Source organism: Stomoxys calcitrans, chromosome 1 (assembly GCF_963082655.1).
Source record: "Stomoxys calcitrans chromosome 1, idStoCalc2.1, whole genome shotgun sequence".
In the NCBI taxonomy this organism is placed as follows: Eukaryota; Metazoa; Arthropoda; class Insecta; order Diptera; family Muscidae; genus Stomoxys; species Stomoxys calcitrans.
This window is the reverse complement of record NC_081552.1, coordinates 71,955,193-71,979,627: the sequence shown is the minus strand read 5'-3', so window position 1 is coordinate 71,979,627 and position 24,435 is coordinate 71,955,193. Positions and strand designations below refer to the sequence as shown.

At 40.4% G+C, this 24,435-nt stretch overlaps 2 protein-coding genes across 5 annotated transcripts in view; one reads left to right on the top strand and one right to left on the bottom strand.

Annotated features, from left to right (window-relative positions):
• The window catches only part of LOC106090085 (uncharacterized), a 503,676-nt gene that overhangs the window by 376,698 nt on the left and 102,543 nt on the right, over nucleotides 1-24,435 (bottom strand). The window lies entirely within an intron of this gene.
• On the top strand, nucleotides 196-16,415 carry LOC131996035 (uncharacterized). Its single transcript, XM_059365457.1, has 5 exons — nucleotides 196-313; nucleotides 15,678-15,752; nucleotides 15,825-15,920; nucleotides 16,012-16,143; nucleotides 16,198-16,415. Exons 1-5 carry the CDS (start codon nucleotides 196-198, stop codon nucleotides 16,242-16,244), a joined length of 468 nt encoding a protein of 155 aa, XP_059221440.1. The 3' UTR covers nucleotides 16,245-16,415.

Sequence of the window (24,435 nt, the reverse complement as noted above, 5' to 3'; positions counted from 1 at the left end):
TGTTGGCGTGCTTTCGACAGGCAGATGGGCGGACAGACGGACGGACATGGCTAGATCGACTTAAAATGTCATGACGATCAGGAATATATATACATTGTGAGACCTATGCTGGCATATGGGGCACTAGTATGGTGGAAGGCGGTGGATAGATGGACATTCTAGAGTTCAACAAGTTCAAGACAAACTCGCAAATATATGACACCGGACTTTAGGTTACCGTCTCTGGACGAGATCATTATGCAGATGTGGAAGAATATGAAGTTACCAGGCCTAGTCATCGAACCAGAGCTGTCCGGAGAAATGAAACTGAAAGGTATTGTGCACCTTTACTACTGCAAGTCGATGTTCAGTAGAAGCTGGCAAGTTAACCCAAGGATAACTTAATAGATGGTAACAGCCGTTGTGAGACCTGTGCTAGCATATGCGGCATTGATGACGAGATGAGACTGAGGATTGGAGGACTAATACAGGAGTTGGACAAGTCGAAAGACAAACCTGAGTTGGGGTCCACTTGGCAGGCAGGTTAAGGAAACATATCTAACATGGTGACAAAAAGGACAAGGACAACACCAAACTACAATACTCGGTTGCAATAGCTTAAAGTGAAAAAACGATCTGTGATACTAGATTAAGTTTTTTACAATTAATTAATTATTTATTTTTTATATAAAATGTGTGTTTGTGCAGCTGGTTGGTCTAAGGAAGAACTGCAGAAAACTCTTCAACAGAGCAAAGGCCACAAGAGCACCACAGGATTGGGATCCCTGGAGGATACATCTGAGGCCCCTAGGCTAAGGAAGATTCTGTCCTCGAGACCTATTACGCTGGGGTATATCCAGAAGTCAGAGAATGTATGGACAATGTGTAGTGAGGAAACACTAGAACTACTCGTGGCGCCAGAAGAGGTTGTCACTGATATACATTCGTCGGAGGCCATTAAATTGGGTCTGAGCCGAAAATCCTTTGGGCGATAAGAAGTTTCGACTCCTTTAGGTCGCCAGGCCCTGATGATGTATCACCGGTTGAATTACAAGCTGTGCCTGATAGACTGGTTCCCTGGCTTAGGGAGATATACTCTGCTTGTATCAGAATGTCATATATACCTGTGGGATGGAAGGACACGAAGGTTATTTTCATTTCGAAAGCAGGAAAACCCTACCACACGATGGCGAAAGATTTTCGTCCTATAAGTCCGTCATCCTTTATGCTGAAGTCTCTTGAGAGGTTGATAGAAACATATCTTAGGGCAAAGATCCCTGGAGATCGCCTGTCGCGACAGCAGCATGCATATAGTAAAGGCAAATCCACTCAAACAGCCCTTCACGACCTAGTCGGCTACATAGAGGGTTCTCTCGCTGTCAAGGAATATACAATGGTAGCATTTCTTGACATTGAAGGTGCTTTCAATAATGTTAAAGCGACGTCAATCATGAAGGAGTTGGAGTTTCTAGGCCTCAACTCTCTCGTAATAATGTTTATTAACAGCTTACTTACTAAAAGATGCATTACGGCAGGCTTGGGATCTGTGGATCTAAAAAGATGGGTCAGTAGGGGAAGAAGGTGTACTGTCTCGTCTACTTTGGAATATAGCCATTAACAATTATTATTGTCCCTGAAAGAAAAATACGTAAAAGTGTTCGCGTATGCTGATGACGTGGCAATTACGGTTAGGGGAAAGTTTCCCAGGGCTACCAAAAGTGGTCTGGGTATAAATCCTTGCACGACAGAAGTGGTTCTTTTCAGCAGGAGATACAAGTTGCCTACAGTGGAACCTGTCTCCTTGGGTGTAGAGAATGTTCCATTTACAGAAGGCGCAAAATACCTGGGTGTTTTGCTGGACACGAAATTGAGCTTCAAATCCAACATTATGGAAAGGGCAAGAAAGGCCACTCTTGCCCTATACACCTGCAAGAGAGCCATTATCAGAAGTTGGGGGTTTAGACCGCGTGTCATGCATTGGGTATATACTGCAGTTGTCAGACCCATAATGCTATATGGTGTTGTGGTCTGGTGGACAGCGCTTCAAAAATCCACCTACTGCTCAATACTTAACAGTATCCAAAGGATGGCTTCACAGCCGCACTGAGGATGCACTGAATTTAATGCTTCATCTTATGCCTATGGACATTGTGGCTACCCAAATTGCAGCGACCACTGCCATGAGGTTAAGGGAGCTTACTCATTGGTCATGTGGCGGCTACGGACACTGTGTCATCCTTGATACAATATGCGATGTTCCAGGCAGTGTGGATAACACCCTACCTGAGCCGCTTTTTGATAAAAATTACTGTACCTCTATTTCTGATAGAACCGATTGGAACTACGATATCCCTGGTAACAGAAGTTACATAGACTTCTATACGGATGGTTCCAAACTAAACGACCAGCTGGGCTTTGGGGTGTACTCTAAAGATCTAGAACTGATCATATCGAAAAGGTTACCCGACCATTGCAGTGTGTATCAAGCAGAGACCCTTGCAATTAAGGAAGTGGTGGAATGGCTAAGATATACAATAATATCATTACGACGATTGACATAAATATCTTCTCAGACAGCCAGGCAGCCATTAAATTCCTGGAGAACGTGTTTCTGAACACATATACCTCCCGACGACTGTCGCAGCTCTCCCAACGAGATGGCTGAACAGTTCAAAATTCACCTGTTCTGGGTGCCGGGCCACAGAGATATCCCAAGGAATAGTAAAGCGGATAAGCTTGCGGGACTAGAAACTACCCCTCACACTCCAGGGACACTGGAATCTGTGGGTATGCCTCTAGCAACATGTAAGCTAAGTTTTCAGGACCAGGCCCAAAGGACAACGAATGATAGATGGTCACAAAGAGGGGGCTGTTAGTATTACAAAACTATGTGGCCTAATCTAAACTTGAAGAAGTCTACTGCTTTTCTGTCATTAGCTACAACATACGTCACAGTCATTGTGTCCGCCATGACAGGTCACTGTCCAATCGGAAAATATGCTAACAGACTGAAGGTTGCCAGCAACGACTTTTGCAGAAGCATAGGGACATCGAAGAAGAAGAGACTATAGAACACCTTTTGTGTCCCCCACTAGCAGTTAGAAGGAGAGCCTGTCTGATTTAGCGGATGTAAACATATTAAAACATTTCTGGGGGGTGTTAAGCCCACCCCCTAGAGGCCTTTCTACGCTTATGGCCACCCTATCCTAAAGAAAACTCTTCAGGATTTGCTTTCTATTGGCAATATTGCCGTTACAGCCATATAAGTGCCGTTATAAGTCCAGGAACTACACGCAAAAAAATAAACCGTTAGAGATATTTTTACGAGAAAAAAAAATACTTTATTACAAAGTTTTTCATTTAAAGTAACTATGGAACGTTTCGCTTCAAAATATCAAACGTTAGTCATAAACGTAGTATTATCGAATGTAACTGACTTTGTTTTTATACCCACCACCGACGGATGGGGGTATATTCATTTTGTCATTCCGTTTGCAACACATCGAAATATCCATTTCCGACCCTGATATATTCTTGATCAGCGTAAAAATCTAAGACGATCTAGACATGTCCGTCCGTCTGTCCGTCTGTCTGTTGAAATCACGCTACTGTCTTCAAAAATAGAGATATTGAGCTGAAATTTTGCACAGATTCTTTTTTTGTCCATAAGCAGGTTAAGTTCGAAGATGGGCTATATCGGACTATATCTTGATATAGCCCCCATATAGACCGATCCGCCGATTTAGGGTCTTAGGCCAATAAAAGCCACATTTATTATCCGATTTTGCTGAAATTTGGGACAGTGAGTTGTGTTAGGCCCTTCGACATTCTCCGTCAATTTGGCTCAGATCGGTTCAGATTTGGATATAGCTGCCATATAGACCGATCCTCCGATTAAGGGTCTTAGGCCCATAAAATCCACATTTATTATCCGATTTTGCTGAAATTTAGAAAAGTAAGTTGTCTTAGGTCCTTCGACATCCTCCGTCAATATGGCTCAGATCGGTTCAGATTTGGATATAGCTGCCATATAGACCGATCCGCCGATTTAGGGTCTTAGGCCAATAAAAGCCACATTTGTTATCCGATTTTGCTGAAATTTGGGATAGTGAGTTCGACATTCTCCGACATTCTCCGTCAATTTGGCTCAGATCGGTTCAGATTTGGATATACCTCCCATATAGACCGATCCTCCGATTTAGTGTCATAGGCCAATAAAAGCTACATTTATAATCTGATTTTGCTGAAATTTGAGACAGTACGTTGTCTTAGGCCTCTCGACATCCTCCGTCAATTTGGCTCAGATCGGTTCAGATTTGGATATAGCTGCCATATAGACCGATCCTCCGATTAAGGGTCTTAGGCCCATAAAAGCCACATTTATTATCCGATTTTGCTGAAATTTAGAAAAGTAAGTTGTCTTAGGCCCTTCGACATCCTCCGTCCATATGTTGTCTTAGGCCCTTCGACATCCTCCGTCCATATGTTGTCTTAGGCCCTTCGACATCCTCCGTCCATATGGCTCAGATCGGTTCAGATTTGGATATAGCTGCCATGTAGACCGATCCTCTGATTTATGGTCATAGGCCCATAAAAGCCACATTTATTATCCGATTTTGCTGAAATTTGGGACAGTATGTTGTCTTAGGCCTCTCGACATCCTCCGTCAATATGGCTCAGATCGCTTCAGATTTGGATATACCTCCCATATAGACCGATCCTGCGATTTAGTGTCATAGGCCAATAAAAGCTACATTTATAATCTGAATTTGCTGAAATTTGAGAAAGTACGTTGTCTTAGGCCTCTCGACATCCTCCGTCAATTTGGCTCAGATCGGTTCAGATTTGGATATAGCTGCCATATAGACCGATCCTCCGATTAAGGGTCTTAGGCCCATAAAAGCCACATTTATTATCCGATTTTGCTGAAATTTAGAAAAGTAAGTTGTCTTAGGCCCTTCGACATCCTCCGTCCATATGGCTCAGATCGGTTCAGATTTGGATATAGCTGCCATATAGACCGATCCTCCGATTTAGGGTCATAGGCCCATAAAAGCCACATTTATTATCCGATTTTGCTGAAATTTGGGACAGTATGTTGTCTTAGGCCCTTCGACATCCTCCGTCAATATGGCTCAGATCGCTTCAGATTTGGATATAGCTGCCATTTAGACCGATCCTCCGATTTAGGGTCATAGGCCCATAAAAGCCACATTTATTATCCGATTTCGCTGAAATTTGGGACAGTATGTTGTCTTAGGCCTCTCGACATCCTCCGTCAATATGGCTTAGATCGCTTCAGATTTGGATATACCTCCCATATAGACCGATCCTCCGATTTAGTGTCATAGGCCAATAAAAGCTACATTTATAATCTGATTTTGCTGAAATTTGAGACAGTACGTTGTCTTAGGCCTCTCGACATCCTCCGTCAATTTGGCTCAGATCGGTTCAGATTTGGATATAGCTGCCATATAGACCGATCCTCCGATTAAGGGTCTTAGGCCCATAAAAGCCACATTTATTATCCGATTTTGCTGAAATTTAGAAAAGTAAGTTGTCTTAGGCCCTTCAACATCCTCCGTCCATATGGCTCAGATCGGTTCAGATTTGGATATAGCTGCCATATAGACCGATCCTCCGATTTAGGGTCATAGGCCCATAAAATCCACATTTATTATCCGATTTTGCTGAAATTTGGGACAATATGTTGTCTTAGGCCTCTCGACATCCTCCGTCAATATGGCTCAGATCGCTTCAGATTTGGATATAGCTGCCATTTAGACCGATCCTCCGATTTAGGGTCATAGGCCCATAAAAAGCTATATTTATTATCCGATTTTGCTGAAATTTGGGACAGTACGTTGTCTTAAGCCCCTCGACATTCTCCTTCAATATGGCTTAGATCGGTTCAGATTGGAGTATAGCTGCCATATAGACCGATCCTCCAATTTAGGGTCTTAGGCCCATAACAGCCACATTTATTATCCAATTTTGCGGAAATTTGGGACAGTGAGTTGTGTTATCCCCTTCAACATCTTCCGTCAATTTGGCTCAGATCTGCACTGAAATTTGACACACTGACTTATGTTATGCTTTTCGATATTCGTGTCGTATATAGTTCAAATCGGTTTATTTTTAGATATAGCTACTAAAAAGACCAATATTTTGTTATATACAATTGAACAATGACTTTTACTTATTAGTATTTGGTCCAAATCGGAGCTTATATTGATATAGCTATATATATATATATATATATATATATATATATATATATAGGTATAAGTTTTGCACCGGATTTTGACGAAAGATGGTTTCCATATATATCCGAGGTGGTGGGTATCCAAAGTTCGGCCCGGCCAAACTTAACGCCTTTTTACTTGTTTGTAAAACCTTTAGCTGTTTCGCCTACGGTTAAATGACCTTTCTTTTGTTGTAAAACCAAAAACTCTGTAATGGCAAAAGCGTTCGATAGCAGCAACGACCATACGTTCGTCGAACCAAAAATTAAACTCTTGTGTGTCTCCTACTATTTGAACGTATAAGCCAGGAATGATAACGTTAACACTTTGGTACTTTTTTTATTCTATTTAAACCTTAAACAAGTAAAAGCGTGCTAAGTTCGGCCGGGCCGAATCTTATATACCCTCCACCATGGATCGCATTTGTCGAGTTCTTTTCCCGGCATCTCTTCTTAGGCAAAAAAGGATATAAGAAAAGAGTTGCTCTGCTATTAAAACGATATCAAGATATGGTCCGGTTCGGACCACAATTAAATTATATGTTGGAGACCTGTGTAAAATTTCAGCCAATTCGTATAAGAATTGCGTCCATTAGGGCTCACGAAGTAAAATAGAGAGAACGATTTATATGGGATCTGTATCGGGCTATAGAACGATTCAGACCATTATAAACACGTATGTTTAATGTCATGAGAGGATCCGTCGTACAAAATTTCAGGCATATCGGATAATAATTGCGACCTCTAGGGGTCAAGAAGTCAAGATCCCAGATCGGTTTATATGGCAGCTATATCAGGTTATGAACCGATTTGAACCTTATTTGACACAGTTGTTGAAAGTAAAAATAAAATACGTCATGCAAAATTTCAGCCAAATCGGATAGGAATTGCGCCCTCTAGAAGCTCAAGAAGTCAAATCCCCAGATCTGTTTATATGACAGCTATATCAGGTTAAGGACCGATTTCAACCATACTTGGCACAGTTGTTGGATATCATAACGAAATACTTGGTGCCAAAAATTCATTCCAATCGGATAAGAATTGCGCACTCTAGAGGCTCAAGAAGTCAAGACCCAAGATCGGTTTATATGGCAGCTATATCAGGTTATGAACCGATTTAAACCATACTTGGCACAGTTGTTGGGTATCATAACAAAACACGCCGTGCGAAATTCCATTCCATTCGGAAAAGAATTGCGCCCTCTAGAGGCTCAAGAAGTCAAGACCCAAGATCGGTTTATATGGCAGCTATATCAGGTTATGAACCGATTTGAACCATACTTGGCACAGTTGTTGAATATAATTGCAAAACACGTCGTGCAAAATTTCATTTCAATCGGATAATAATTGCGCACTCTAGAGGCTCAAGAAGTCAAGACCCAAGATCGGTTTATATGGCAGCTATATCAGGTTATGGACCGATTTGAACCATACTTGGCACAGTTGTTGGATATCATAACGAAACACGTCGTGCGAAATTCCATTTCAATCGGATAAAAATTGCGCCCTCTAGAGGCTCAAGAAGTCAAGACCCAAGATCGGTTTATATGGCAGCTATATCAGGTTATGGACCGATTTGAACCATACTTGGCACAGTTGTTGGATATCATAAAAAAACACGCCGTACAAAATTTCATTCGAATCGGATAAGAATTGCGCACTCTAGAGGCTCAAGAAGTCAAGACCCAAGATCGGTTTATATGGCAGCTATATCAAAACATGGACCGATATGGCCCATTTACAATACCAACCGACCTACACTAATAAGAAGTATTTGTGCAAAATTTCAAGCGGCTAGCTTTACTCCTTCGGAAGTTAGCGTGCTTTCGACAGACAGACGGACGGACGGACGGACGGACAGACGGACGGACATGGCTAGATCGACATAAAATGTCACGACGATCAAGAATATATATACTTTATGGGGTCTCAGACGAATATTTCGAGTAGTTACAAACAGAATGACGAAATTAGTATACCCCCCATCTTATGGTGGAGGGTATAAAAATACCATGGTAACCCCGCGAGTCTTTAGGATCTTTTCGAGAATAACAATTATTCATTACTTATGTACACCTTACATGGGTGAATTCTCTAATTGGCATTTACAAAAAAAAACATTTCTTATTTCCAAAGTATTTCCTTAATATTAGTACTGTCGTCGAAATGTGGTTCTATGGGACCATGTTTGGAAGAGATAAGATATTATTCCTTGTTTTAAAGCAGTCTAATGCACAATAAGCTCTAAGGGAGCTATATTTGGCTATAGTCCGAGTTTAGACTCGGCTCTAACAAGGAGGTCCCAATGTGCTAGAAACTCTAATCAGACTGCACTCATAGACATGAGAGAAGTATCCCCGGCGTTCTTTAATGCATTCACGCCGAGTGGTAAGAAAATACTCAAAAATAGGATACAGCTCTAGAAAAATGCTAGTTCAAATTAGATAAGAAGTACCCAACGCAGTTCGGACTGGCATAAAGGGGACGAATGATTTTCTGAAAATTCTTGGGAGTGATATTTCTGGAAACTTTTTGCATTTGATGGTTTCAATATTCAAAAATACATTTATGTAGATAAGCCTACTACTTATGACAACAGGTGGGATTTTATATAAAAGTCATTAAAATCTACTTTTCATTGCTAAATGGTCGTTAAAAAATTAGGAAAAGAATTCAGTTGTTGTAAACAGAAAGTGGTTTAAATTTTTTTTTTACATTTACCCAAAAATTAGTTTTTATCAAATTTTTGGTAAAAAAATGTTTCAAAAAGAATTATAAAAATTTCTACGCAGTTTGCACTACAACCTAAATCCCATATTTGAGCAAACCGTTAGATTAAAAAATTGTATCTTTAGACTACAAAAAGTACCGTTTTAAATAGTTTTAATCTTCTTTAATATCCCTGGTATAGATCAGTGATGGGACAATATACTCACACTATTGCACAATACTGTGTATGTACACAAGAAAATTATGCTAAGCAAGCCCATGGGCCTGCACATAATAGCAATTATGTGCTCGCCACTGGTGTATAGACACATTCTCTCACACAACATTTTTTACTAGGAAAACTTTTTTTTAAGGTTTTGCTTTATGTACAAAAATACTGATATGTCCGATGACAAAAAAATCATTAAAGCAACAGACAAGTGGCTGCTAGGTACAAGAAAACACAACTACAAGTTCTAAGGAACATACAGTGTTTGGTAATATATACACGATTAAGAAACACCCATCCCAAACTAGATATTTAAATGTGTGAAAACAACAACTCCCATAAGTGCTTCTATACCCACCACTATAGGATGGAGAGGGGGGTTTAATAACCCAGTCAATCCCTTTGTAGCAGCTCGAAATATTGACCTGAGACCCTATAGGATATATATATATTCTTGATCCTCTTTTAGTCGATCTGTCTGTCACAATAGCGGTCGAACGAATAAAGATATTCGCATGAAATTTTATGCAGAGACTTCTTATTGATGTAGGTCATCAGGGATTGCAAATGGACCATACCGGTTTAGATTTTGATGAAACTCCTATATAAAACGAACATCTGATTTGACATCTTAAACCCCTGGAAGGCGTAGATTTCTTTCGACTTGGCTGAAATTTTGCACGGAATATTTTGTTTCGACTTCCAACAGCTGTGCCAAGTACGGTCCAAATCGATCTATAACCTGATATAGCTCCCATATAAACCGATTAGTCTTCTGCGGCTTCTAGAAACTTCAATTTGTGCCTGATTTACAGATATTAGTAACGTTAGATACACATATGTCTTGAACTAAGTTTATTTGTGGAAATTTTTGGCCGAATCCATGGTGGTGCGTTCCCACGATTCGGCCGGCCAAACTAAGCACATTTTTACTTGTTTTGCTTCATTTATAGCATAACAAATACAGTAGATCACAAAACAAAACCAAAATGGACTCCCATGTCTGGATGAGATTAATTTACAGTTGTCGAAGGAGAAGAAAATCTTGGGCCTAGTCTCTATGCGAAACCGGCGTGGAAAATAAATAGGGAAAGAAGCCGAAAGACACTGTGCGCTTTTTACTCCTGCAGGACAAAGTTCGGCACGAAGGGGAGAGTTAAGACAAGGACGATATGCTGAATGTGCAGGGCCACTACGTGATCAGTTCTGTCTTAGGGGATAGCTGGAAAAGTGGAAGCCTGCAAATATGACTTCTGATTGAGAGTTCGAGAAGGTCTAAAGATGGAAGTGCATCGGAATCACGGAACAAACAGGGGCCAACAATTTTGTTGTGGATACATTTGCATTTAAAGTTATTTTCCTGCGCTCTCCTGAACAAAATCCTTATTATCCTATCGAGCACTAGTTTTGTTCGTATCCACGTCTACAGGGGCACAAGATTTCCACCTTATTGAGGTGGCTTTTCTCCTAGGTTAGGTTTAAGTGGCAGTCTGCCATCACACTCACTTAGACGTTTATGTCCATTGTGATACCACAGGAATCGAAGAAGGAAGATGCCTTCTTGTTCCTACCGTTGAATCATCCAGATTGCTTAAATAGCCCAACCACTTGCTAATGTTCAAATCCGCTTAATCTGACAAGTTTCTTAAGAAATGAGAAGCTAATGAGAAACTTCTTCTGACTGCCAATGGGACACACACAACAGTTGTTCTTTAGTCTCTTCTTCCTTGACGTCGTCACAACTTCTGCAAAAGTTGTTACTTGCAACCTTCCGATCAAGACTGTGACCTGTCATGACAGACACAATGACTGAGACATCTGTTCTAGCCAACGACAACAAAGCGTTAGACCTCTTCAATCTCGATGTGTCCACATTATTTTGGGGTGTTCGCAACCCCCTCCTAAGACTGTTGGGTTCCGACAGTGATCGCACTAATCTACTACACGCGGTTAGGTATTCGCAAGACCTCTAGTTGGCACATACCGAGTGGACACTTAGGTTGGTATGTATAGGTGATCCTCCAGGAATGCGCGTACATGTGGACGTGCTTCTTATATCACTTCATCTCACCCTAGACAGAAATAAACTATGATAGGGTTCAATCACGTAATTAATTGATCCAATTAGTTTTTTAATTTAAACTGCTTCAATCACAGAAATTAATAACATCAATCACCGTTTTTGAAGAAATCATTGAACAATTTTTAGTTAAAAAAATTACATTTTCAATTAAAAAATTATTGGAAATTGATTAAACAAATTTATGGAATGTTTTTTTAAACCGATTCGTAGACGCATGGAAAGTTGAAATCTTCTTCCTGTTGTATCGTAGGGGACGCTATGCAATACGGTGCGTAAGTAAAATCAATTGAAGGCTACATTGCAGACAAGAAGGGCTATAGGGTATAAAATTTTTTTCGATTCAATTAAAAAATGATTGTTTCAATTTATTTTTTAATTGAAAATAAACAAGTAAGAAGGCATTAAGTTCGGCCGGGTCGAAATTTGGATACCCACTACCTCCGGAGAAAAATGCATCATTTATAAATCCATACCAAATGTTAAAGTTGTTAAAACAGAATATTGGTCAATGTGGCAGCTATATAAAAATATAAACCGATCTGAACTACATATACAGGGTGGCTGATGAAAGCCGCTACCAAAAAAAAATGTAATAACTTTTTTTCTATTTAATAATAATAATTTAATAATTAATTTAATTAATTAATTAATTAATTTAATTAATAATAATTTAATAATTAATTTAATAATTTAATTTAACATGAATAAAAGAAAAATGTATTCCATACACCGAAAAAAAAATGTAGCAATATTCATCATTGTAGCAATATTCATCAGCCACCCTGTATAGGGCACGGATGTCGAAAAGTCTTACATGGGTCACTATGCCAAATTTCAGCGAAATCGGATAATAAGTGCGCCTTTTATGGGCCCAAGGCCTTAAAACGGGAGATCGCTCTATATGACAGCTATATCCAAATATAGATCGATGGAGGCCATATTGAATGCGGATGTCGTAGGGCCTAACACAGCTCACAGTGTCACAAATCACCAAAATGGGGTAAGAAACGCTGCTTTTATGACTCCAAGGATTATAATGACAGCTATATCCAACTATAGACCGATCTGAACCATATAGGGAACGTCAGAAAGCCTAACATTGGTCCTTGTGCCAAATTGCAGCGAAATCGGGTAATAAATGCGCCTTTTGTGGGTCCAAGACCTTCGATCGGGAGATCAGTCTATATGGCAGCTTTATCTTAATAAAGACCGATCTGAACCATATAGGAGAAGGATATCGGAAAGCCTAATATAGGTCACTATGCCAATTTTCAGCGAAATCGGATAATAAATGCGCCTTTTATGTACTCAAGACCTTAAATCAGGAGACCAGTCTATATGACAGCTGTATCCAAATATAGGCCGATCTGAACCATACGGTGCACGGATGTTGAAAAGCCTAACATAGGTCAATAAAAGCGCCTTTTATGGGCCCAAGATCTTGAGTCGGGAGATCGGTACATATGGCAGCTATATCCAAATATAGACCAATTTGAACCATATAAGGAACAGATGTTGGAAAGCCTGACATAGATAATCGTGCCAAATTTCAGCGAATTCAGATAATAAATGCGCCTTTTATGGACCCATGTTCGGGCTTAACTATAGCCCGATCTTGACCATACGCAGTACGAATGTCGAGAACTAACATTCTGCCAAATTTCAGCGAAATTTGATAACAAATGTGACTTTAATGGGCCTAAAGCTTCAAATCGGAAGATCGGTTTATATGGGGGCTGTATCAAGATATAGTTCGATATAACCCATCTTTGAACGTAACTTGCCTATGGACAAAAAAGAATCTGTGCAAAGTTTCAGCTCATCATCTTCATTTTTAAAGCCAGTGGCGTGATTTCAACAGACAGACGAACAGACGGACGCACATGGCTATTTCGTCTTCGATTTTTCAACAATCATATATACTAGGGTCAGAACTGAATTTATTGATGTGTTGCAAACGGAATGACAAAATCTTCAATCACGAGTGTAAATGGAAATTCTTTCAGATACAATGAATCAATAAATTTTTTAATATCGGAATACTGAGATTTGAGTTATATATACGAGTATTCTAGTTCGTCTTGACATTCGAAGTCGGTTGAGCCATGTCCGTCCGTCTGTCTATCGAACGTACGTGACAGTTCGAAGGAGTAAAGCTAGGCGCTTAAAATTCTGCACAAACACTTTTATTAGTGTAGGTCGGTTGGGTCCATGTATCGGTCCATATTTTGATATAGCTGACATATAAACCGATTTCGGATTTTATCTTCTTGAGCCTCTAGAGGGCGTTATTCTTATCCAATTTGGCTAAAATTATACATGAGGTGTTTTGTTTAAATTTCAACAATTGTGCCAAATCGGTTCATAACATCCTATCTTGACTTCTTGAGCCTCTAGAGGGCGCAATACTTTTCCGATTTGGCTGACATTATGTATGAGGTGTTATGTTTTGACTTCCAACAATTCTGCTTATTATGTTTCAAATCAGTTCAAAACCTGATATAGCTGCCGTATAGGCCGAGCTTCAGATTTGACCTCTTGAGCGTCTACAAGGCACTGTCTTGACTTCTTGAGCCTCTAGAGGGCGCAATTCTTATTGAATTTGGTGAAAATTATGCATGAGGTGTTTTGTTTCGATTTCCAACAATTGTGGCAATTATGTTTCAAATCGGTTCACAACATCCGATCTTGACTTCTTGAGCCTCTAGAGGGCGCAATTTCTATCCGATTTGGCTGACATTATGCACGTGGTGTTATGTTTTGACTTCCAATAATTCTGCTAATTATGTTTCAAATCAGTTCATACCCTGATAAAGCTGCCATATAGTCCGATCCTCAGATTTGACTTCTTGAGCGTCTACAAGGCGCAATCTTGACTTCTTGAACCTCTAGAGGGGATCTTTTTCCGATTTGTTTAAAATTTTACATGAGATGATTTGCCCAACATCTGTGCTAAAAATGGGTCAAATCGGTACATAACTTGATATAGCTGCCATATAAACCGATCTCGGATCTTGACTTCTTTAACCTCTAGAGGACTTAATTTTGATCCAATTTAGCTTGCATTGTGCATGGGGTGTTTTATTTCGACTTCCAACAATTGTGCAAATTATGGTTCAAATCAGTTCATAACTTAATTTAGCTGCCTCATAAACCAATCTTCAGATTTGCCTTTACCTTCCGATTGGGCTGAAATTTTGCATGTAAAGTTTTACTTACTATGGCTTCCTACAGCCGCGCCAATAGAGCTGGCCAAATATCGATGGTACTATCGATATTAAATTATTTGTCTGAATATCGACGGATATTTATCGATATCGATACTATCGGCAAAGTCAAATTTTTTCCAAAATTTAACAAAAATAAGCGCTTAAGATACATTGTGCCTATACAGGGCATAATTTTCATCCAATTGGGCTAAATTTTTTTACAATTATTGCTCTCATGACTTCCAAATAACTTTATTAAATTTGGTTTTATTCGGTCTGTGCATTGTTATTACTTCTATTTTAGAAATATTGAAAATATCGATTGTTGCGATTATCGATAGTTTGCCAGCTCGACGTGCCAAGTTTGGTTCGAAAAAGGTCTTTAACCTAATATAGCTTCCATATAAACCAATCAACCGATTTGATTTCTTGGGCCTCTAGGGGGTGCAATTATTTTGCTGAAATTTTAAACGTGGGTTTTTCAAATGCGATCTTTGGCAGAGTCTATATAAGATTCGGCCCGGCCGAACTTAAGTTGCTTTTACTTTATCCCTATACCCCTTTCCCACTGATCTATAACAATGCGCCGAAAATAGAATGAACTCACCTCAACCTAAGCCCAATGACCCTATACACGGAAGAAATCACTGCAAGAAAAATTTAACAAGTGTGGTTGGGTTAGTCCCCTTACCCAGGACGAAACGCATCCCACAGTGTTTGGTGTGTTGTGATCTCTGGCTTTCCTTTTCCATTGCAATAAATTTTCGATCATTAAGCTCGTCTCGATAGAGAAATAAACGAAAAACTAATCTAGTTTGTTTAACATACATTTTATAAATTCTGCCACAGATATTCCATAAAGTGACGGAAGATATTTTTCTCATATCAATGAATGGAGTCCGATTAAAGTATTAGTTCAATAATCGGGGACCTTTTCTTGGAATTTGAACGGCGTGCTCCTTAATGCATTGAATTTTTAGATGGCTGCATACCTCAAAGGAGGCCACCATGGCGCAGATGTTAAGAGTTGATTCTCAACAATTTTGGTGATTGCATCAATGGCTTATAGAGTTATTGAAGTGTGTCTATTGTCACTTGACAGAGAAAATTGTAAGAATTTCATCAAATTTGTTTTTTGAGTTAGCAGTTGGTAGTCAAGCGACATTTTCTCAACAAACATCATACCAATTTTGTTGTTAAAACTGTAATATATTTGTTAAATAGCAAATCTACGACGCACCAGCAAACATTTTTGCACTCAAATTTTGTTGTTGAGAATACATTTTATTTGTTGGCTTGGTAAGCGGATGATTGCTAGCACCTAATTCGTACTTTGGGTTGCTATTAAAATTGTAATTTGATTTGTTGCAGGAAAATTGAAAAATTTTTTAGTTGATATTTCAATAAAAGTTGCTGATTTTCAAAACTTATTTTTATCTGTGCACGAGTATATCTATATTAGCAACCGTACTCTTTTCCCACTCACAAGATTGGCTATCAAAAATATTAATTTATATTTTTTATTTATTTTGTTCTTCTCTCTTTAACACTGATATAGATATTTGTCTTGTGTTAATCTCCTCCTTTCCCTTGGCGATCACCAATCAATCTGATCGTCAGCTCTCCTTTTTAGCCAAAAACCATTTCTGCTGCTGCTGCCGTATTTGCTTACTGGGATCGTGTCAAAGAAGTATGTCAGCCAATCACTTAAGATCTGTGTTTTTTTTTCAATTTTTTTTTTAAGCAACCACCTCAAACCGCAAGTCTGCTCAGTCAGCAGTCAACTCGTAACAACATAAATCCCCTCAAAGAGATCAAATATCAACCAAACATCACCGTTGTATATTTCTTTGGTGATCTTGTTTGAAACGAGTACAGCAAACACGCGGGTGAAAGAAACAGGGTGAATCACAGAAATCAATTGAAAATCAAAGTTCAAAGCCGGTTTTGTAAAAGAGATATGTCAACCCAAAAAAAAGAAAAAACTAATAAAAATAAAAATGTTGACAAAAATGCAGTTGGTTTGCATTCCTTAGGTTAGCACCAGCACCACATGGAGGGTTTTACTAAGGAAATAGAGAGGAAACTAAGAAGTTATAGAATTAATTCAGGAAACGGGGAACATTTGCTGCATAACAACTGAATAGGTGCAGATTTGTTTTTTTAAGAGAGAGAGAGAGAGAGGTTGCTCGACGGTTTGTCTTCCCATGGTTCAATTTAATCTGAAATTGAGAAATCTCAAAAGAAATGAAGAACAAGTAAAAAGGCGTTAAGTTCGGCCGGGACGAACTTTGGATACCCACCACCTCGGGTATATGTGTAAAGCACCTTTCATCAAAATCCGGTGAAAAATGCATACCTTATGCCCCATAGCAGCCATATCGAAATGTGTTCCGATTCAGATCAAATACTAATAAGTGCAAGTCATTGTTCAATTCAATGTATAACAAAATATTGGTCTTTTTAGTAGCTATATCTAAAAATAAACCGATCTGAACCACATACGAAACGGATGTCGAAAAGCCTAACATAAGTCACTGGGTTAAATTTCAGTGAAATCGGGTTGTAAATGCGCCTTTTAAATCGAGAGATCGGTCTATATGACAGCTATATCCAAATCTTGACCGAGTTGAGCCAAATTGAAGAAGAATGCCTAAGGGCCTAACTTGCCTCACTGTCCCAAATTTCGGCGACATCGTACAATAATTGCCCTTTTTATGGGCCCAACACTTAAAATCGAGAGATCGGTCTATATGACAGCCATATTCAAATCTGGACCGATCTAGAACAAATTGAAGAAAGATGTCGAAGGGCCTAACACAACTCATTGTCCCAAATTTCGGCGACATCGGACAACAAATGCGTCTTTTATGGGCCCAGAACCTTAAATCGAGAGATCGGTCTATATGACAGCTATATCCAAATCTAAACCGATCTGTGCCATATTGCAGAAGTATGTCGAGGAGCTTAATTTAACTCACTGTCCCAAATTTCGGCGACATCGGATAATAAATGTGCATTTTATTGGGCCTAAACCTTAAATCGAGAGATCGGTTCAAATCTGGACCGATCTGGGCCAAATTGAAAAAAGATGTCGAAGGGCCTAACATAACTGACTGTCCCAAATCTCCGCAAAATCGGGTAATAAATGTGGCTTTTATGGGCCTAAGACCCTAAATCGGCGGATCGGTCCATATGGGGGCTATATCAGGATATAGTCCGATATAGCCCATCTTCGAACTTTACCTGCTTATGGTCAAAAAATGGATCTGTGCAAAGTTTCAGCTCAATATCTCTATTTTTAAAGACTGTAGCGTGATTTCAACAGACAGACGGACGGACATGGCTAGATCGTCTTAGATTTTTACGCTGATCAAGAATATACATACTTTATAGGGTCGGAAAAGGATATTTCGATGTGTTGCAAACGGAATTACAAAATGAATATACCCCCATCCTTCGGTGGTGGGAATAAAAAGACTTGACGTTTAGTTGAGGTTCACATTCAACATCGAAATTTAAAATTGAAACACCCTTTGTAAAGGAGTTCTCCGCCCACTAAGGGCTTACGTTGACACCCCTAGCGCTTGCCTAGTTATATCTCCAAATGACGATCGGCTATCCTACAGAGGATGATGTAGATTTTAGACCAAATTAAGCCACCCTAATGTACATCCCCGCAGAAGCACCCATTCACTCTCAACTAAGTGTATACTCGGAGTTTGTGCCGACCAGTTATACCACGCGGCTACTCACACATGATCACGCGTGTAGGATTTCATTGCTTCACCTGTCGAAACCATACCGTCTTGCCTATGTATCTGAGGAGACCTTCTAGATATACAGCTACAACAAAACCCTTCTAGATATTCAACTTATCGGTAGTTCAGTATAAAGGGTACTATATCAAGATATAGGCCATCATTGAACTTAGTTTGAGGGGTGATTTCAACAGACAGATGGACGAAAATGTCTAGATCGATATAGCAACGATCTTGTATGTAAAAGTTTCTAGGGTTGAAAATTTATAATGTGTGATGTGAATGATGTGATGTGTTGCAAATGGAATGGCAAATGACCAACTCTTTGGTGGTGGGCATAAAAACATATGCCGCATTTTTGTCTTGTAGAACATTTGTTAGGTTTCAGTTGGGTTTGGCAGGATTTTTCGTAAATTTTGGCAAGAAATAATTTTCTTGAATGGCAACACTGGCATTAATATGTCTTTGGCATGAAATATCACCACCATTAACATGTCAAGGCATAACATGGTGGTGACCATGCCATAACATGGCATTTTTATTTTAGTCTGTCCATTCGGCACGATCACTGAACTTATGCAGACAAAACTGAGGCATCTGTCAACATGAGCCAAGACCAATGGACGCACACTTAAAGGAAAACGCAAGCGAAAGTTCGGTAGCTTCACCGGACCGATTCTGAAATGCATGGAAACGAAACTACACCACCTTCTGAAATATAGAAAAAACACCGGGGTCTTAATTACTTGTTTTTTAACTGATGACAGGCCACGGACAACGTTTAGCAGAAGAGCTTCTATGTACATAACGCTAGCTGGCGAAGCACACCAAAGTAAGCTTTATTTGAGCTTTTAAGCTCCGTGAATCATGTGTGGGGCTGGACTCTGCGTTTGGGGATTTTGAAGCAAAATGCAAGGAAAAAATGCCTCTACAGGTGAATTGAATGCCTTCGAATTTGTCTTTCTCTGCAGATGCCGCAATCATCATTCACAGAATAAGCTCGGGCAAAATTCCAATTTTTAGAGCATGTTGTTTGTACTCATGGTCCCAAATAAACATAGGCACTACAGCCACCATCTTTAGGGATTTATTAGGCATAGACCGAGCTTGCGACTGAGAGATACATGCAGCATTTTGCAGAAGGAGCTCTATGTCGTACTGAAGACTCTTTGTCGTAGGCAATACCTCATAATATATCTTGTCTTGACATAACAGTGCCAATTTCATAAAATATCACTACCAACGATAATGCCACAACTAACTATTTGAAATGACACTGTCACTAACGATATCCAGCCATGTCTTAACATACTCGTATAACCATGATTGTGATATGACATTGCATGAGATTGGTTGCGATATGTCACAGCATGACATTGGTAGTGATATTTCATGATGTGACACAGCATAGCTTTGTTGATGGCAATGCCATGTAATGGTATGGCATGGCATGGGTAATATGTCATGATATGACATAGCACTAAGGCATCTGTCAGCCAAATTTATTTGGCCTGGTCTATGCCAAACGGACTTGGAGTCACAAACTGCTAGGCATAGATGATAGTATCGTACGGAGCACCATGTCGCTGCGATGTGGCTAACCAAGCTGCATTGCCTGTATCACTTATGAATGACCCAAGTGACCAATAACTGACCAATCCATCTTTGTGTGAGCTTTGCAGCAAACTATTTGATATCTACAGAGATATTGCATGGGACACATTGCATGGGGGCTTTCTTTTTAAGGCCGAGTCCGAACGGCGTGCCGCAGTGCGACACTTCTTTTGAGGAGAAGCTTTTACATGGCATAGTACCTCACAAATGTCGCCAGCATTAGGAGGGGATAACCACCGCTGAAAATGTTACGATGGTCTCGCCTGGATTCGAACCCAGGCGTTCAGCGTCATATTCGGACATACTAACCTCTTCGCTACGGTGGCCTCCATTGGAGCACATTACAGGATTGATAAAAGCAGCGCGTTCCAGAATAAATCAGGCTGTAAGATCTCTAAGACCCTATGGTAGGCTGTGTTGCCGCCGAAAACAGAGATCATTGCAGACTATGAGAAGACGTGGGGGAAATATAGATGATAGAACACAACCAGCGCCAATGTCGGGAAAATGCTAGAAGAAGATTTCCAGGAGAAATCCTCGAACTCGAGAATCTGGCATATCCGAGTCATGTGAATTAAAAATGATCCTGGCTTTCAGCGTGGGTTTGAAGTGACTAGAGATTATTAACTTGAAAACCCCAAAGACTTTCGGATTTCCAAGAGTTGCATTTTCCGGGCGACCAGAGAAGAGGTGATCAGTGACATCGTTGACAAGGAGAAGATAGTGTGGGCGGTCCGTACTTTCTGCCATTTAATTTGGGATAATACCTAACGGTATTATCCCAGCACTGCTGCAGTAGTCCCTTGGAGTTACCCTGCCCTGGCTAGAATGGATTTTCCGAGCGAGCCTGCCATGGTTCTACATACCAAGAGCATGGGAGGAGGCCAGGGTGGTCATTTTCCCTAATGCGGGAAAAATAAGCTACAGCAAGACGAAGGATTGTAAGCTCATTAGTCTGACTAATAGTATGGTGGAGGGCCATGGTTAAGAGGACTCGAGAAAGTCCAGATATTGCCCTGCGTCAGAGTCACAGGGGCACTGAGATCTCCACCACAGGCAGGTCTGGAGACGATGATGGATATGGAGCGGGAAATATTCGGAACAAAGTCGCGCCATTTTGATGGAGGACAATGCGGCCACAGTTCTGCCATTACAGCAATAGTACTGCAATTTCAGGGTAGCAGGATTACTGCTGGAAAGTCTGAAAGGGATGTTAGAAGAAAAAATAGAACACAAATGGCAATGTGCCTCTCAATCACCAATGATTGTATACTTAAATTTAGATACAAAAGGTGCACATTAGTACAGAAATAACAAAAAGTTCAGCCACATTTCGAAATGAATACCAGTGGATGGATCAGGTAGCTTTTTTATAAATTAAAATCATCTCTTCCAACAAAATTTATAAAAAATGCCTAAAGTAAACAAAACAGGTAACAGGAAACCATAAAAATTAGCATACAATTTTTTTCAGCAGACTTGTGTACTCTTCACTGCAGATTTTGTTAGTTGAAATAGCAGTAAGAAATGTTTGCTAATACAGCAGCCCAATGTTTGCTGAAACAGCTGTTATGTCTGCGTTCTTATTTTCACCAGACAAAAACTGATGTTTTAGCAAACATTTTTTGTTGTTTTAAATAAGAGAATTTTATTGAGTATGTGTTTTAAGGGGGATGAGACCTCGATCTTCACTGATGGCTACAAAATGGAGTCTGGATTGGGGGTCTACTCCGACGCACCCAACATCGGTATGTCTCTGAGACTACCGGACGAATGTACGATCTTTGAGGCTTAGGTTTGTGCCGTTACAGCAGCCACAAGAGAAAATCTGGTAAGCCTTGGATACGAGGACGGTGAGGTTGAGGTATGTGGCGGAATGTTTGAAGTCCCTGGGTAGGGTCGGGGTTCACGATGTGAAGCTGATATTGGTTTCCAGATATGACGGGATTCCGGGGAATGAAGGTGCGGAAGGCTCGTCTGCGCCGGGCCGAACCACTCAAGGGTCTTGCCTACGTGGCATATATCGAACTACCGAACATAGTAAAGGAGATGGCCAGAACGGGGTCGGTGGCGAGATGGCACACAGCGCATCGTTGCCAGACCGCAAACGTGCTCTGTATCATCCACAGAAGTAGTACGAAAGAGTTACTAGCGTTCAATTAGAGGTCGCTGAGCAGATTGACAGGGGTCATAATCGGACACTGTACCATAGGCCCCATGGCGGAGCGCATTGAAATACCGCACAATAACTTCTGCAGCACTTGGTTTGCTCATGCCCGGATCTGCAGGGACGAAGGCTCTCTTTTCTGGAGAGGCGGTTCTTCTGCGATCTGGGTGATCTTGCGGGCGTACCCCTGGGATGTCTCTTGAGATTTGTGAAAGGAACCGGATAGTTCCGACGGAGGGTGCGACATGATCTGGCGAAGGTACCTATATGCTTTCATAAGGGATAGGCGTTTTCAACCCCCGCTCTGGTTCTCCATACTCTCTGTTTTTTTTTATTCGTGTATAACATCTGGACATGGTCCGAGGTCTCATATCTTCTTTGTCCTCTCTTTCTCTCTATAGTACCGCAATGAGCCAAACTGGCGTCCGAGTGAACTCACTTATGGTGGGCAACCCATTCAACCTAACCTAACCTTGTTATGCGGTAACCGTAGAGTTGACGTCCAACAAACAATAACACCAATAGCTATTTGCAATGCAAATTTCCCCGTCAACATTCCATTTAGGCACAAGAAGGTCACCCAAAGAAGTGTCGCACTGCTGCACGCCGTTCGGAATCAGCTATAACAAGTAAAAAGGCGTTAAGTTCGGCCGGGCCGAACTTTGGATACCCACCACCTCGGGTATATATGTAAACCACCTTTCATCAAAATTCGGTGAAAATTTCATACCTTATACTTATATACCTCATACCGATCTGAACTATATACGACACGGATGTCGAAAAGCCGAACATAAGTCACTGTGTCAAATTTCAATGAAAACGGATTATAAATGGGCCTTTTATGGGGCCAAGACTTTAAATCGAGATATCGGTCTACATGGCAGCTATATCCTAATCTGGACCGATTTGGGCCAAGTTGCATAAACATGTCGAAAAGCCTAACACAATGCACTGTCCCAAATTTCGGCGAAATCGGACAATAAATGCCTCTTTTATGGAACCTTAACCTTAAATCGAGAGATCGGTCTATATGGCAGCTATACGCAAATCTGGACCGTTCTGGGCAAAATTGAAGAAGGACGTCGAAGAGCCTAACCAAACTCACTGTGTCAAAAATCAGCGACATCGGACAATAAATGCGTCTTTTATGGCCCCAAAACCTAAAACCTAGATATCGGTCTATTTGGCAGCTATATCCAAATCTGGACCGATCTGTGCGATATTGCAGAAGTATGTCAATGGGCTTAACTTAACTCACTGTTCCAAATTTCGGCGACATCGGACAATAAATGAGCATTTTATGGGCCCAAAACAATAAATCAAGAAATCGGTCTATATGGCAGCTATATCCAAATCTGAACAGATCTGGACCAAATTGAAGAAAAATGTCAAAAGGCCTAACACAACCCACTGTCCCAAATTTCAGCAAAATCGGATAATGAATGTGGCTTTTATGGGCCTTACACCATAAATCGGAGGATCGATCTATATGGCAGCTATATCCAAATCTGGACCAATCTGAGCCAAATTAACGAAGGATGTCGATGGCCCTTACATAATTCACTGTCCCGAATTTCATCAAGATCGGATAATAAATGTGGCTTTTGTGGGCCTAAGACCCTTAACCGGAGGATCGGTCTATATGGCAGCTATATCCAAATCTGAACCGATCTGGGCCAAATTGACAAAGGATGTCGAAGGGTCTAACACAACTCACTGTCCCAAATTTCAGCAAAATCGGATAATGAATGTGGCTTTTATGGGCCTTACACCATAAATCGGAGGATCGATCTATATGGCAGCTATATCCAAATCTGGACCGATCTGGTCCAAATTGACTAAGGAAGTTGAAGGGCCTAACACAAATCCCTGTCCCGAATTTCAGCAAAATCCGATAATAAATGTGGCTTTAATGGGCCTTAGACCCTAAATCGGAGGATCGGTCTATATGGCAGCTATATCCAAATCTGGACCGATCTGAGCCAAATTGACGAGGAATGTCGAAGGGCCTAACAAAACGCACTGTCCCAAATTTCAGCAAAATCGGATAATAAATGTGGCTTTTATGGGCCTAAGACCCTAAATCGGCGGATCGGTCTATATGGGGGCTATATCAAGATATAGTCCGATATAGCCCATCTTCGAACTTAACTTGCTTATGGACAAAAAAAGAATCTGTGCAAAATTTCAGCTCACTATCTCTATTTTTAAAGACTGTAGCGTGATTTCAACAGACAGACGGACAGACGGACGGACATGTCTAGATCGTCTTAGATTTTTACGCTGATCAAGAATATATATACTTTATAAGGTCGGAAATGGATATTTCGATGTGTTGCAAACGGAATGACAAAATGAATATACCCCCATCCTTCGGTGGTGGGTATAAAAAGGTGGTCCCATATCATTGATCTTAAACTTGTATCGGACAGCACTC